Here is a 15,353-nt window from a genome sequence, read left to right on the forward strand (position 1 = left end):
TGCATGGCACTGATGCTGCTGTGTGGAGGCCTGCAGTCTCTCTTCCACACCATCCTGACCCTGACTCAGGGCACTGTGGGCCAGGTGCTTAATCATTCATGCTGTGGGGGGTGGAGGGACAGGGAGATCTTATTCAGTGCTTACCTGGATATCTACTGCTCTCTTGAGTGTAACATAAAGATGCAGAAACAAGATCCAATGGAGACCAGCTCAACCATGCATCGTGGCTTCTATTGCCCCCTTCTCCTTGTCTCTCCATGGTTCTGCCTAACATTACGTCACAAGTCCCCAACTCTCCCTTTTGAAATGGTCTAGATCTGGTTACTGATCTTTGATTAGATTGGTTCATTACAGGCTGATCACGAACTCCGTTACTCAGCAAAACGGTGTCAGGTCAACACCATTATTTCATAAGGTGCTGTGATCTGCAAATGCTCTGTGTCACTATAAAAGAAAGTTGGACCGATGCCAAGCAAATAATATGGCTCAGAAGGAAAGGTTGATCAGAACAGTGATTAAGAACAGTTCTGCACAATTGCCATAAAATACAATGATGCCAGTTTACAATGTCTAGGATGTCTGTTGGTTTCTGATTCGGACTGTGGGTTAAATGAAGTAGAAATGTATACACATACAGGTATAGTAGAGTATGGTACTTTACATATGGTTCTGTTGTTTTCAGCTTAAAAACAAAATCATCATTTATTTGTGTAAATAAGGAATCAGTCACAAGCACTTCGTGAAACTGGTCAGGGTTGTATTTTCTGGCTGTTCGAATCCAAAGAAAACCAAACTGTGTGATTATATTAATTACATCTTCTAACACAAATTTATTACATGGATTATCTTGAATGATACTCTTAAGGTAACTGTGGGTCCAGATCATTAGGACTTGCGGTGCGGGAGGAGTAAATGGTTTACGTCTGTAACCTGGTAACCTACAGCAGCAAACACACACTGGTGTCTATTTTCTGTGGCCTGATGACCTAAATTGAGAGAAAGATCATGTTTCTCTCAATTTAGGGTAGTAAGGAATGTTTTCAGTAAGATGGACATAATGGATGCTCAGTTCAGTGTTCAAACCATTTGAATTATTCACTCTCTACTCTCCAGAAAAGTTGTCAAGGTTACCTCTGCCCTGACCCCGCCTCTTCCTTTACCCAGTAGCCCAGCAATGCTTGTCCAATCTTAACAAGCTTTGTGCTACCCACTGGGCTCTGATTCAGCACGAGACCCGGCAAATCCAATTACACAGGAGTCAGAGAGGTTGATTTTCCCATTATAGATTCCATGCTGAGAATGAGAGCTGATGTGATAACACTCACATCACACCATTACTGCCCAGTTTCTCTTGTATTTTCCTTCTCGTTTCCCGTTCTCTGCCGTCTTCTGTCTATTTCTCATTCTCTCTCTCTCTCTCTCTCTTGATTCTCTCTTCATATATCGATTCCCAATGATTCTTTCTTTTTCCCCTCTGTTCATTTCTTCAGCTTTCTCCTTCTTTCATTGTCCATTATTCTAATTTTTCAGGGCAGCGTAACAAAGGCTGGGCCTCCATCACATCAGTTACATCTATTAAAGTGGGTCAGTAGTAAGATTACTTCACGCTACACATTGGATGCCTTTTTTTACTTCCACATTATTTCTCTTTCTCAACAAACAAAGAAGATATGCATGACATTCAGTTGTCTATAATTGTGATTTCTTATTAACGTATTGACGTAAGGCTCTCCTTGTGATTATGAAAATATCTGTTTTAAGAAATATATGATGTCAGATTTACACGTTTCAATTCTTTCGACAATCGGCTCTGTGCATAACTGTTGTCTCAGTTTTTATACGGTGGCTTACCTGTTTCCTGTCCCAGTTAATTTTCCCATAGCTTGGCTTTATTGGCTCAGCAGCAGGTTTGAACTGGAAACACACATGACACTTTCACATGTGTTTCCAGTTCAAATCTGCTGCTGAGCCAATCAAACGAAGCTATGGGAAAATGAACTGGAATAGTAAACAGGTATTGCCACCTTCTGAAATCTGGGACTACAGTTATGCACAGAGACTATTTTCTTTTCAATCTTGTGAGTGCCAATATCCATGTACACAATTGGAATAAAATGCATGTGGGTAAAACAGCAAAATTAATTTAAAAAATAGTGAAACTGAGTGCACAGAAATTGAAACAACTTGACTTGGGGATGTCTGCGTGCTGTCCGTCTGGGGAACTCAGTGCCTGCTGTGCCAAATGAAAAGGTCAGTGGAGGATGGTTGTCTCTTGGATGGTGGCGCGCTTGCACTGACTGTGAAAGAGGGGAACTTTTGTCTCATGTTGACCCTTTTGGTCAGTTAAAAGGTTCCTAAAGAACAGAGGCTATATGGTCTTGACCTATAGGTCACTCAAAGTTCAACACCACACTGACCTCTTCAAATCTTTTAAGATCAGGTTTTCTGTGATCCTTCAGTACAATAGCGAACAATTATCCTTCAGATATACAGTAAAGTCTGGCGGTCCCTCTGAGTACTGTCATCTGCAAAGTTAACCAGAAGACTATCAAATCTGCAAGAGATTTTCTGCTTGATCAACAGAATCGGCTATTTGTTTGATTGATTGAATACTTTATTAACAGTTTGCAAAAAGTACAGAGGTACAGTTATACAATAATGCTAAAAGGATAACACAAAAAGTCCTGAGGGCTTGTTTCCATTGTGGTCCTGTGTATTCAATTAATCAAGACATAATAAATACTTACAGTACAATACTATACAAGAGATTATCAATACTAGGAGCAGTAAAAGTATATTTACAGAAAAAGAGTGGGGGGTCATTTCTTATGGCAAGCTAAAGGACTTGTCTAGGTCCAGTTGCAAATTGCAGACAGGTGCTCTTTTATGGCAGGTTTGAAGGACGGTAGGGAGTCGCACTTTTTGATGGCTGCAGGGCATTCCACATTTCGGTGACATAATAGCATAATAGTAATTCCCTGGAGCTCAGCCACTGTCTGTCTGTCTGTCTGTCTGTCTGTCTGTCTGTCTGTCTGTCTGTCTGTGGTGCTCATTCTTGTTAAAGGTGTCTTTTGGTTGTCTTTTGACTTTTGCAGAGCCTAATTTAAATGTCGTTTTACACTTGATAATTGTTGGGTGATTATAACATAGCTTAATAGTAATACTATTGGCAGTTCCCACTTATAAAAAAAGGAGTAAAAGCATGAAAATATGTACAATAAATAGAAGAAATCCTAAGTTATTGATTGATTGATTGAGTGAGTGAGTGATTGATTGATTGATTGATTGGTTGATTGAATATTTTATCGACGTGTATACAACGATTACATGGGTGTGAAAACAATTTACAGTTTGTCACAATTTAATATATCATGGCTTGTCATTGTCGCATTCCTTATCACTCCTTGTGAGTACAATGAAATTAGTTTGTAAATCTTCTGCCTGATTAACCTCTTGCAGGGAAACCCAAAGTCTTTGGGCCACTTCCTATCCTATCAGGATAAAAAACTTAATCAGAGAAACAAAGGCTCTGGCAGAACACTGATGCTGCACCTTGGCTAAGCATGGCTGACAGCAGCTTCCTATCTGTGGCCAGGAGGTCGCTCTGGGTGACATGTCGTTCTGGGGGGGACACTGTCTCTTTGCCTGGAGAGTAGATTAGAGGGTGAAGTGACCTCATTCTCAGAGGGGCCTGATGTGTTTTTAGTAAACACTTTGTATAAGACAAAAACATAGCCCACAAACATTGATCCTCCCTCAGACTGCGATTCCATTGTTTTGCTGTTACTCCTGAACAGACATGACAGAGGAATGCCAGTACTATGTGATGCTAAGCTGTGGGCAGTTCTCCTCTGCTCTCCAACATCAATAGGTTGATAGTCTTTACTTAAATGCACTGAACACTTGGAGCCATCACGACAGTACTATAAATGTGTATCATTGTCCAGCCTATCACAACTAATAACAGTAATAGTAGATTAATACATAGGTATTTTATTATTATTATTATTATTATTATTAGCTATTATTGTGAGTAGGCCTAGTGGTAGTTTCATCAACATCACCCCCCCCCCCCCCCACACACACACACACACACACACACACACACACACACACACACACACACCTCATTTTTTCCTGTTCACCTCGAAAATTCGCTTGTAAAATACTTGAAATAGGTTATACGATCTGGTAACACCCACCCACCCATAGAACAAACATGGGTATTGATAGAGTTAAACAGTGTATTTTGTCGACAATATTGATATATAGCCTATGCCATCATATCCTATTTTAGTGTGCCGTCTTGGCATAACTCAAGTTTGCCCACCAATCTTATGATTTTATTAAGTTTGAGGTTGGACAAAACTAATCCTAGTATCAGTTCTCTCCTTTCCTCTAGAGACTGCATGTGTTTTGAGCTGTACAGAGCGCAGGCCCTCCAAGGTCACTGATTATCTCTGGAGGAATATAATAACAGCTCATTGGAGTTAACTTGACCATCTATGACAAAGCAACAACACCTCCAGCGACGCCGGTCAGAGTTGAGGTCTACGTGTTGTTTGAGACATTTGGACGCTGTTTGTCCAAGATAAACTGTCACACCATCTTGCCATCTTCTCTCTCAACCTACGAGCAAGGCTCCTCGTGGCCAGATGTCATCGTCAGAGCTGATAACAACTTCATTTGTGTATAACTGTTGTGATCATTGACTGTTTAGTCAGAGAGATATTTTTGCTGTACGGTGCCTCGTGGATTGATTCTTTCTCTTAATACAATGTCAACCTTTTAATTTGAGAACCGGCCTGTGTCTGTCTTTGATTTCGTCTCATCTTTTTTACACTGGGGTTTTCAGCTGTTTAACTACAAATAGTTTGAATTAACATAGAGTAGGATTTACGACCCTTTATCAACTCTATTAGGTATATTTTCCTTCTACAGCACTGCCACCCAAGTGTGGAATGACCTGCCCCAACAACCCTTAACATTTTTGGATCACTGGCTTCCTTTAAAACCGTCCTGAAAATCCACCTTTCAGGAGGTCATTATCACTTCTCCCCATGAAAGGTGTTTACCCCCCCCCCCTTTTTTTTTATCCCCCCCCCCTTTCTACTCTGTACATATGTTATTATCTATGCTATATTGATAAATTGAACATATAGCACCTCAATGGAAACAAGTCAGTGGTCACTGGACTTTTTTTGTGATATCCTTTTAGACTAAGTGTTTGATTGTAAATCCTTATTGTATACTCCTTAACTCCATTTCTGTCTAATGAAATATTCAATCAATCAATCAATCAATCAATCAATCAATCAATATGTACACTAGTAGATGACCAACTGATTAAGAATTAGCCCTAAATCTGGAGGGGAAAAAAGGAGGAAAAGAACGGGCTCTAGGACCTACAGCATCTGGCTCTTGGGGATGGACTTATTTTTGTCCGTTACATTCATGCATGTAATCATTGATTGTGCCTATTGTGACAGGGCGGTTTACCATCTGTAGTGTCCCATGAGGGTGACACTGCTGTCATTGGCTCTTTCCCCACAGACTTCAAGGAATTTCTCTTTAATTTCCGGTTGCAAACTTCTTTAAAAAAAATGGACTTCTTATATTAGCCTACCCCATGTAAGAAAGCATGCATAATGGCAGTAGGCCTGGCCTACACTTCGTCCACTTTTATCTCAGTAACCTGTTGTCCATCAAAATCAAGCACGTAGCTAAAAGTGGAGGCTATTTAACCTATATTACATCCTAGTAAAAATCTAGTTTGCGTGTCACTAGTTTGAAGAGAACCTCATAAGCCACTGGTTCTCAAAGTGGGGTCCGGGGGCCCCCAGCGGTCCTTGGGGGGGGGGGGGGGGGGTTCCAGGGGGTCCCCAGCCAAAGTAGTTAATATAGAATCAAAATCATTTTAACCACTTCATCAATTCAAAAATAGCAGATATAGGCTACAATCTCACAGCGCGTCACTTAGTGCTGTGTTGCAGCTTGTATCTGTTATTTATTTTATTATTATTTTTTAGACAACGAAACATTTAGATTTTTTTCAAACACAAATCTTCTCTTCTAGGGGTCCCTGGCACCAAAACCTTTTCAGATGGGGGTACATATCAATTTGGGGGTCCACTCCTTGGTACAAAACCAAGTTTGAGAACCACTGTAAGCATAGGCTACAGCAGCGCCCTTCTTGACAAGTGTCAGCTTTGTTGCCTGCCATGTCTTTGGCTCTAGCAGCCCCCCCCCCCCCCCCCCCCCCCCCCCCCGCCTCCCCGTCCGCCGCCCTCCCTACGCGCCACCCCGGTTCTTTTTCCCACTGTTGAGCGGGGCAAGACGCGGGTGCAGCGGCGGGAAGCAAATGATCTACAAGCACTTCCCTAAAAAAAGTTCACATTCACACACAGACGCCACAAGTAGCCAGTCTAGCGACTCACATCTGACAGACAGAGGGACCCCACTTGGAATTAAGCTACGCAGTCAGGAACACTGTGGAAGAAAATGGATAACCCCTGTTGTTATAGGCAATTTTTTGTTTAGTTTTGAGGTTATTTTCCTTTATTTTGTCATTCCAAAATTACTGGAACTTTTTTAATGAGCACAGTCGATGAAAGCTTTTTTAAGACAATATTTGTAATAGCTTATTATAGGCCTATTAGGCTATTATTTGTTTCAGCACTATTCAAAAGCCGGGCAAGGTTGGCCTGATTTCTACCATAGGCCAGTAGAGACACGCACCTGTAGGACAACTCATGATCCGCAAACGATCATCTAGTATCAGTTACCTAGTAGCCATAAGTGACCTGACTAAACGGATGGATGAAGTACTAAATAACCTTATGCTTTGACTGAGCTTTCTCTGTAAGCTGTGGACGGGCTGGATACATTGGAGAACATCATCACAAGTGACAATAACAGCAACACAAGAACCAGAATGCAAAAGAGCACTGCGAACTGACGCTTTTTGTATCAGGCCTACTAGATGAGGAAAGTGTCAATTTCCTGGAGTAGTGCACCTGCAGCAGCATTGCGTTTACAGCCAGTGGTGTAAAGTAACTAAGTACATTTACTCAAGTACTGTACTTGAGTTCAATTTTGAGGTACTTTTACTTTACTGGAGTATTTCCGATTTTCAATACTTTTACTTCTACTCCACCACATCTCAGAGGCAAATATTGTACTTTTTACTCCACTACAATTATTTGAAAAATTAAGTTACTTTGTAGATTTTTATTATTATTACAAAACACATTAAATATACATTAACCACTTCAGCCATATACATTTCGGCCATTTGAAAAGCTCACAACATTATGAGCTTGTAGATCTGCTATTTTCAAATGATCTTTTCGACATTTTATACATTTGAAAACTTGTGAAATGAGACAATTTCAATAACGAGTACTCTCTACTTTTTGTATTTTAAGTACATTTTGATACCAATAGTTTTGTACTTTTACTCAAGTAATGTTTTTATTCCGGACTTTTACTTGTAACAGAATACTTCTACATTGCAGTATTGATACTTTTACTCAAGTAAAAAAAATCGAGTACTTTTTCCACCACTGATTCACAGCAGCTGTCAGACTGTTGGGAGATCCTGCCCCCTGAGCGACTGGAACCTCGGCTGAAGTGGGTACTGCGCATGACAGAGTGCTGGACAGCTCCAGAGAGGGAAATTTAAAAAGGGTTTTGGTGAATCAAGTGCAGCAACAGTCCAAATACAGTACAGGGGCACAGGATCGGCTCACTCTTTCTTCAATATCATCTACGACAGGTGATATGTTGTTTTTGTCTCTTTCTTTTAGCATAATATTTTTGTTATGGCATTGTTATGTTAATTAACACAGGAAGCTATTGTAATTTTAGAATGATTTTCGGCTGGGAAGAATTTATGAATACTTGATCTTCAGCCATTGTCATTCTAACCTGGGTGAACTGAATGCAATCATATTATTTTTTAATGCACCCATTGATTTATGTGCACATTTTATAAAGCTATAGTGGATATTTTATCCTATAAATAGGCTATTAAGGAACTTAGATTACAGAAGTCTAAGGGAGCAATAAGCATTCATACTACATTCTATAACAAAGCAATGCTGAAACAACCATAACCTTGATATGGGGCTTATTATTGAAAATATAGCCTACTAAAATATGCTCATCTTAAATTGTATTCAACATACAATTATATTTTTGCGTGTATATATATATATATTTTTACAACTCACTTGTAGCATGTGTATTTAATCCTGGTTATATACTTCTATATTCAGTGTGTTTATTTGCCATTTTATTATGGCCACAGTGTTATTAAAATTAGCAATATTAAAACACTGTCATATACCGGCTGTACATTTCAGTTGTACCTCTCCTTGAAGACATGACCTAAACTGTTACATGTTTCTTTATATGATTTCAGAGGTATCATAAATAAATAGGAAATGATAGAAGCTGGGATTTCAACCAGGATGTCAGGAATAATTGAGAATGCTGGGCATCACCCATCTCCTCAAGACTACAGGTAAGACCCCTGATGTATCCTGTTATTGGACTTATTGGAACATTATTAAAATATTTGTTTGCCAAAAGTGGACTGAACTACCCTGCATATCTTCAAAAACACTCAGGATTAAAACTGACCAGAATACAAAAGAAAAGGCATATTTATGGTAATCAAATTCCCAAAAGGTGTTTCCAAAAGTGTCATGGAACAAATTGTCTAACCTCACAATGTTAAATCTAAAGGTAGATAGACAGCTCTTTTTGTGCGCGGGGGGTTGCATGAAAAAGGAGAAAGAAAAAGACTGCAGAATAAATGATTTTCAGTCTGAATGGATCTGTCAGAAACCATCAGCTCTGTTTACACTCCCGCTGTCGGCACACGGAGAGCCTGAGCCTCTTGGGCTGCCGGCTCGGGAGAGAGGGGGCTCTCCGGGTCACCAGTATGAAGAAGTGGTTCCCAATTAGAAAAGGAGGGACAGAGAGAGGGAGAAAGAGGGTGTGTGGGGGAGAAGAAGGAGGAGGTGCAATATTTAGTGTTGTTGAAACTCTGGGAAAACTTCTGACTGGATGAGAGATGGCGAGAGACATGCTTTGCATCATTGAGCAATTTCTTTACCGTAGGTTTTGGCCTTGGAGGAGTGTACCCCGGAACTATCAAAAACATCTTGTGTCGTAATATTGTCTTGTGCCGTGTGGGACATTAAAAAACAGTATAAGTGGTCCCATCACACAAGATAATGGTCTCCTTCTTATAAAACCAATATAAAAGAAGAAGCTGCTTTTAATAGCAAATAAAAATTAATTCATAGAATATCCTCAACTTTTTAAAACTGTGTCTTTTTATATTCCATCATAAAATTAACATAGTATCTTTTTTCCGATTGCATTTTTACTTGTACAACTGTTTTAGATTAGATCATTTTATGTGTTTTATTTTATTTATTTCTTGAACACTGCATGTCAGAGATGACATAAAACACACCTGACATTAAAGTGAGAGAGAGACAGAGAGAGAGAGAGAGAGAGAGAGACCACAGAGACACCATGTTAGTTGTCCTTTCACGAGGACTTAAACAGCCAATAATCATTAAAAAAATCTCCCACTAGCCCTTGTAATTTGTTTATGGACATGTGCTGATTCCTGGCTGCAATGATGTCATTTATTTGGATGGTAGAGGGAGTAAGCACTGAGGCCTGCCGCCTGACCCCCAACAACACAGACACCCCCTCTGGTCTAGAGGCTCTGTTGGTTTCCCCATTAGGGGGATGGGGACTGAAGGGGGATGGGTTGGGGCCAGTGTAGATGGAGGCTGGAAAGGGACAGGGAAGCAGATGGCATCCTATTTGTCCCTCTTGTGTGAGGCCTGTCATTCCAACAGATTAATGCAAGGGCTGGTTAAGGAGAAAAACGGTAGAGACAATCAAGGAAGGGTCTGGGGAAGACAATGGAGACACGTGCCACTGGGCAGATTTGTCGTTTGGGACACAATAGGTGATCATTTTTCAATAGACAAGGCCAACTGTTGCAGGCAACATGTGCTGCTGTCCCATGTTTCAAACGATCCCTCTAGGCTGTTTACTTATGATTCAGCCAATGGTTACAACGGGACCATGGTCACCTGACACAGGGTAGATTTTTTTTATTTGGGATTTTGTGTATGTGCCGGCGTGCGTGTGTGTGTGTGTGTGTATGTGGAGTAGGGGGGGGGGGGTTCTACTGCACTGTCCAGAGACCCATAAAGTAACTGAATAGTGTGTGTTGTCATAGCGACCCCAATTACTAAACCCCTCTACAGTAAAGTGTGTGCAGAGGACTGGAGAGCATTCAAGAGGATTCCTGTCTTTTCTTTCTTTTTCTTTGAGCCCCACTGCGTTAAGTAATGAGTGAGAGATGATCAGACCTGATGCCACATTTATCCTCCTTCTTAGCACTGTTATTTTTATTTTGGTATTATATAACTATTGATTGCTTGGGAAATTATCCCTAAGACACAACATGAATTTCTTGACGAAATGTTTAGGAATTTAAAAACATAACAAAAACACAAAAAAACATGAATCTATTGATTTTTAAAATTATATTTTTTTACTGTAAAGTTGATCTAAAACCCTGCATTGTTGATATTTACTGTTGCTGTGTAACAACACTTGTGGTTAATCTTCTTATGGCAAATCCTGGCATGGCACGGCTAATACATGGCTCAATTGAGACGCTTTCACCTCTACTTCGCTAGCTTTGGGCTCATTACAGTGGCTTTGACTGTGAATAACAAAATGTTCTGTGAAGTGTTTAGATTTAAATTCCACTTGTAGTCTGTGTGTCTAAGCTGTTGGCTGCCCCCCCCCCCCCCACCCCCACCCCCACCCGTCCTACACACCCCACCCCATCCAGGCTTCTGACCACAGACCCCTCCCAGCTGAGAGACGAGGACCTCCCAGGGGACCTGCAGTCTCTGTCATGGCTCACCTCCGTGGATGTCCCCCGGCTGCAGCAGATGGTTGATAGTCGAGGCCACAGCAACGGGCCCTCTCAGGGAAGTCTGTTGGACCAACAGACAGGTGAGGATGACACGATGGGGATACACAATATAACAAAAGGAACATAGCAAATAACAAAAACAAGCAAATAAAAAAAGATATAGCCCATAGACAAATGCTAATAGAAAACAAAAAATGCTCTGGCAATTGGCAAAATCCAATGTAAACCAATATGAACTAAAAACATTATAATATAATAAAAACAATTTTACAGCTCAGCTGAACAATATGACCATGACTGGAGGACAAGGCTCCATGATCCATCTCCAGAGCAACATGCAGCACAGCCCCCTGGGAATCAACGTCATCAATGCCCATAGTGGAAGTGTGAGTTGTAACAGCCCTGCATGGCATTTTTATTTATTTATTTGAAGTGGATTTTATACAATAACGTTTTAACGTTAACGTTTTTGGGCCTATTTCCACAGATGTCTCCATATTCCATGAACGGGCAGCCCTCCCCAGGATACCAATGTTCTACCTCAGCCTACCAGCCTACACCCCAGCAAGTGTTCTCTTTAACTCAAGCTGGACAACAGGTACCTCACATGCCTTACCTTTAAGTTGAAGCACTTGATGTTGCTGCCTTATTGCCTCTGTAATCTCAAATCAGCATAGAGAATGCCAATCATCAATTTTCTTGATTTCCTTTCTCCAAGTGTTCACCTGCTGGACTTTATAGCAATGTCTCTTTCAACAACCAAAGTCTATTCACGCAACCTCGCCTGGCTCCACAAAACCAGGATCTGCAGCCCAAGTCTTTCCCCAAACCAATCTACTCCTATAGGTGAGCTTTAACAATCCTCTCTCAAAATATATCATAAATAAATTCCACGTATAGGAGAAATGGCATAACAATTATTAATCTTTCCTGGTGAATTTTCTTCAGCTGTTTGATTGCGATGGCTCTGAAGAACAGCAAAACAGGCAGCCTCCCCGTCAGTGAGATCTATAGCTTTATGAAGGAACATTTTCCTTATTTTAAGGTAAAAGAAAGTACATCTCTGTTGCTATAAGCACAAACCCAAAAACAATAGGTGAGATGATTTCATTTAATTAAAATATCTGTCTTTCTTTTCATTCTAGACTGCACCAGATGGATGGAAGAATTCAGTCAGGCACAACCTGTCCCTTAACAAATGCTTTGAGAAAGTGGAGAACAAGATGAGTGGCTCATCCCGAAAGGGTTGTCTATGGGCACTGAACCCTGCCAAAATTGACAAGATGGAGGAAGAGATGCAGAAGTGGAAACGCAAGGACCTCCCAGCAATCCGCCGCAGCATGGCTAACCCTGGTCAGAATTTGTTTGTTTGAATGTAATCAGGTCTTGCACCCAAACAATGTGTGACGAAGTTCAGAGATCCATCAATTAACAATTTACATAATGAAAATGACTAGACGATGGTTGTCTGTCAATTTGATAGATCTACTGTAACATGCTTCCTTGCAGATGAGTTGGACAAACTGATCACAGACCGTCCAGAGAACTGCAGACGTAAGGCTATGGAGTCAGGTATGACACGGGTGCCCAACTGCCCAACTGGCCTTCCTCTGTCAGTCCCGACCCAGATGCAGCCTCAGCCTATGGTGACCCTGTCCCTGCAGTGCTTACCCATGCACCAACACCATCACCTTCAGGCCCAACTCCAGGCCCAGGCCCGCCTGGCCCCCATGTCTCCAGCCCCTGCCCAGACGCCTCCGCTCCACACTGTACCTGACCTTTCCCATAGCCCACATGCCCAGCAGCCTAGCAAGCAGCCACACGATTTCTACAGTCTCCATGGTGATACAAACACAGAGGTGGATGCATTGGACCCCAGCATCATGGACTTTGCTCTACAAGGTGCGGTCTTTTCTCAGTTTTTAATTTGTTTGCAGTTTGTTGGTTAAATGTTTGCTAAGTCACAAATCATCTCATAAATCTGACACAATCCATACTGTTTTCCTGAGCTGTAGTCCAGACACTTACAGTACCTGTGCTATTGTCTCCTCAGGTAATCTGTGGGAGGAGATGAAGGATGATAGCTTTAACCTGGATACACTGGGCACCTTCAGTAACTCGCCCCTTCGCCTATCAGACTGTGACCTGGGAACAATTAATCTTCCTCCTGCCTCTGGTGGAGGAAACCTGCCTCTTTCGGATGTACAAGTTACAGGCCTCTACACTACCTACACTGCCCTGGACACCCTCTCGTCTCAGTACATGGGCACACCAACCAACAGCAAGCCCATTGCCCTGCTTTAAAACCAGATGAAAAAATTGCCCGGGAGCTTAACTGTCACGCATTATGAACCTTTTCTGTTTTTGAAGAATCAAAATGATTCAGATATCTATGGATATGCATGACTGTCCACAAAGGAAGTCTGGATTCCAATCCTCGCATTTGTTGTACCAGTAATAATATAAATGACTGGATACTGTTACCTGGATAACAGCGAATCCAGGAAATATCTGGGGAAAGGTAAAAAAAAAAGAAAATCGATGTTAAATCATACACATAGAGCTCAAGATGACATTATAATTGGGGATAAAAAAGCTATGTGAAAAAATACACATGTATTACTTTGCCAAGCAAAGACTAAAAGCCTGTGAAATAAAAACAACCTGTATGGAGGATTACGATCAAGTTGCTATCCACCAACCTTTGTACCACTCTGTGTATACGTCCTGTCGTTCCTGTAGCTTCGCGTCCTTTGTCTTGTTTTGTGCTAGAAAGAATTACTGTGGTGTTTTATTTATATTTATAAAAGAAAAGGCAGCTAGAGGAGTGATGATTCTATCAAATGTTTTACTGTATATATTTGAATGTTAATCTCTATTTCCACAGAAAAGCTTTCTTTGAACTGCATTTACCCACTTCTTCCAAATTGCAAATGTGTGCCAATACTTTACTTTGTGTGAGTTGTTAACTAGCATCTCCTGATTCCACACATTTCACCCTGTGATTAACATGTATGAATGTCAGGATGTACATTATGTTCAATGACTTGCCCATAATAAAACCAAAATGGGTAAAAATAAAATAAAATAAAGAAAAGCTGCTTCTTTTGCCAACAGAATCACATTTATTAACAAACAGCTTGTTAAGGCGAAATACAGTAGATCTGAGATTTTGCATACATTACTAGTATTTTGTCTTTACATTCTTGGCATCACAAAATAATCATGTCTATACTTTAAAAAAAGATTTACAAATCAAAAATAGAAGCAATGTTTGTATATCATTTGGTTAACAAAAGAGAATTCACTATTGCCGGACAAAAACAAACTGAAATGAAATGGCATTGAAAAGAAACTAAGATGGACAATGCAGTCCATTGTCAAAAATGAAATGAAATATGAAAATTATAATAACACAAATACTGGACAAGAACATAGAACATTATTTTACCTGTCACAATTATATTTAAACATCATAATACTCTTATGACCGTTTAATGCATAAATGAAAACCATTTTCAAGTTTCTAGTTAAAGCTCTAGGACCAGTGGTTTCACAATGTTGTATCATCCTCCTCAAACCAACAGAGTAAAGATATTACAAAATTAAATATTTCATTTATCCTCTGTAGTGCAAAAGACCCAGTCATTGTTTAGTTTTCTTTTATTTTTGTTCAAATGTTGTCTACATTCAAAGACGCCGTTTCACCAACACACAACTTAAAAAATTATCATCAGCACCCAACTATGAAAACTTTGTGTGTTACACTAGTGAAGGTTGCCAGCATTTAACTAGCAATAAGAGGTTGGACACAATACTGATAAGGCACATTTACCCCCACACACTGAGTATCCTTATTATGATATGACATGTAGTAATGTACACATGCAACCAATGAAATGCTGTAGGATAGACTGTAGCCCAGACGAGTACTGCTTATTCCTGGACTGTAGATGGCTGACCCTATGACTCTTTGCTGTTGTAGACAGCATTGACATTTAATGTCATGTACAGTGGCAATTGTGAAAACATTTGTGTGCAATTTGTAGCCCTTGTCATTATCCTGAGTTTTTTTCTTTTCTTTTTTTTTTTTGGCATACATTGTAATTTGTTCTTAAAAATCTGTGAAAGAAAAGCAGGTAACACTGTTACCTGCAGGCTAGAATAAGAAACTCCATCATGGTGAATTATCATTTGGTCTGCCAACTTAACTTGTGCTGTCCATAGTTGCAAGGAGATGGGAGATCTTTGCCCGCTGGGATGGAGAGATGTTTTGGCTCATGTGAATAATGCAGTCCATGGCTATCTCAGGGTTGTCCTCCACCAGGCTGTGTCACAAAATAAAAAAAATAAAAAACATTTAAAA

The 15,353-nt window shown here is 40.4% G+C and overlaps 2 protein-coding genes across 4 annotated transcripts in view; one reads left to right on the forward strand and one right to left on the reverse strand.

The window, feature by feature from the left end:
• Nucleotides 1–8,447: 8,447 nt before the first annotated feature.
• On the forward strand, nt 8,448–13,291 carry foxn4 (forkhead box N4; the record flags this gene model as incomplete). The annotated part of the gene is made up of 9 exons (XM_084055078.1): nt 8,448–8,527; nt 10,901–11,067; nt 11,261–11,373; nt 11,475–11,585; nt 11,706–11,833; nt 11,936–12,032; nt 12,133–12,340; nt 12,497–12,889; nt 13,041–13,291. 9 exons carry the CDS (start codon nt 8,448–8,450, stop codon nt 13,289–13,291), a joined length of 1,548 nt encoding a protein of 515 aa, XP_083911204.1.
• Nucleotides 13,292–14,101: 810 nt separating this feature from the next.
• Nucleotides 14,102–15,353, reverse strand: part of acacb (acetyl-CoA carboxylase beta) — a 30,335-nt gene continuing 29,083 nt past the window's right edge. For all 3 annotated transcript variants that reach the window (XM_084055322.1, XM_084055321.1, XM_084055324.1), the window contains one exon: nt 14,102–15,315. In XM_084055322.1, coding sequence (XP_083911448.1) covers nt 15,195–15,315 — 121 coding nt within the window. In that variant the 3' untranslated portion in view covers nt 14,102–15,194. The remainder of the gene's footprint in view (nt 15,316–15,353) is intronic.

Source organism: Gymnoscopelus microlampas (assembly GCF_963454915.1).
Source record: "Gymnoscopelus microlampas genome assembly, chromosome: 4".
NCBI classification, from domain to species: domain Eukaryota; kingdom Metazoa; phylum Chordata; class Actinopteri; order Myctophiformes; family Myctophidae; genus Gymnoscopelus; species Gymnoscopelus microlampas.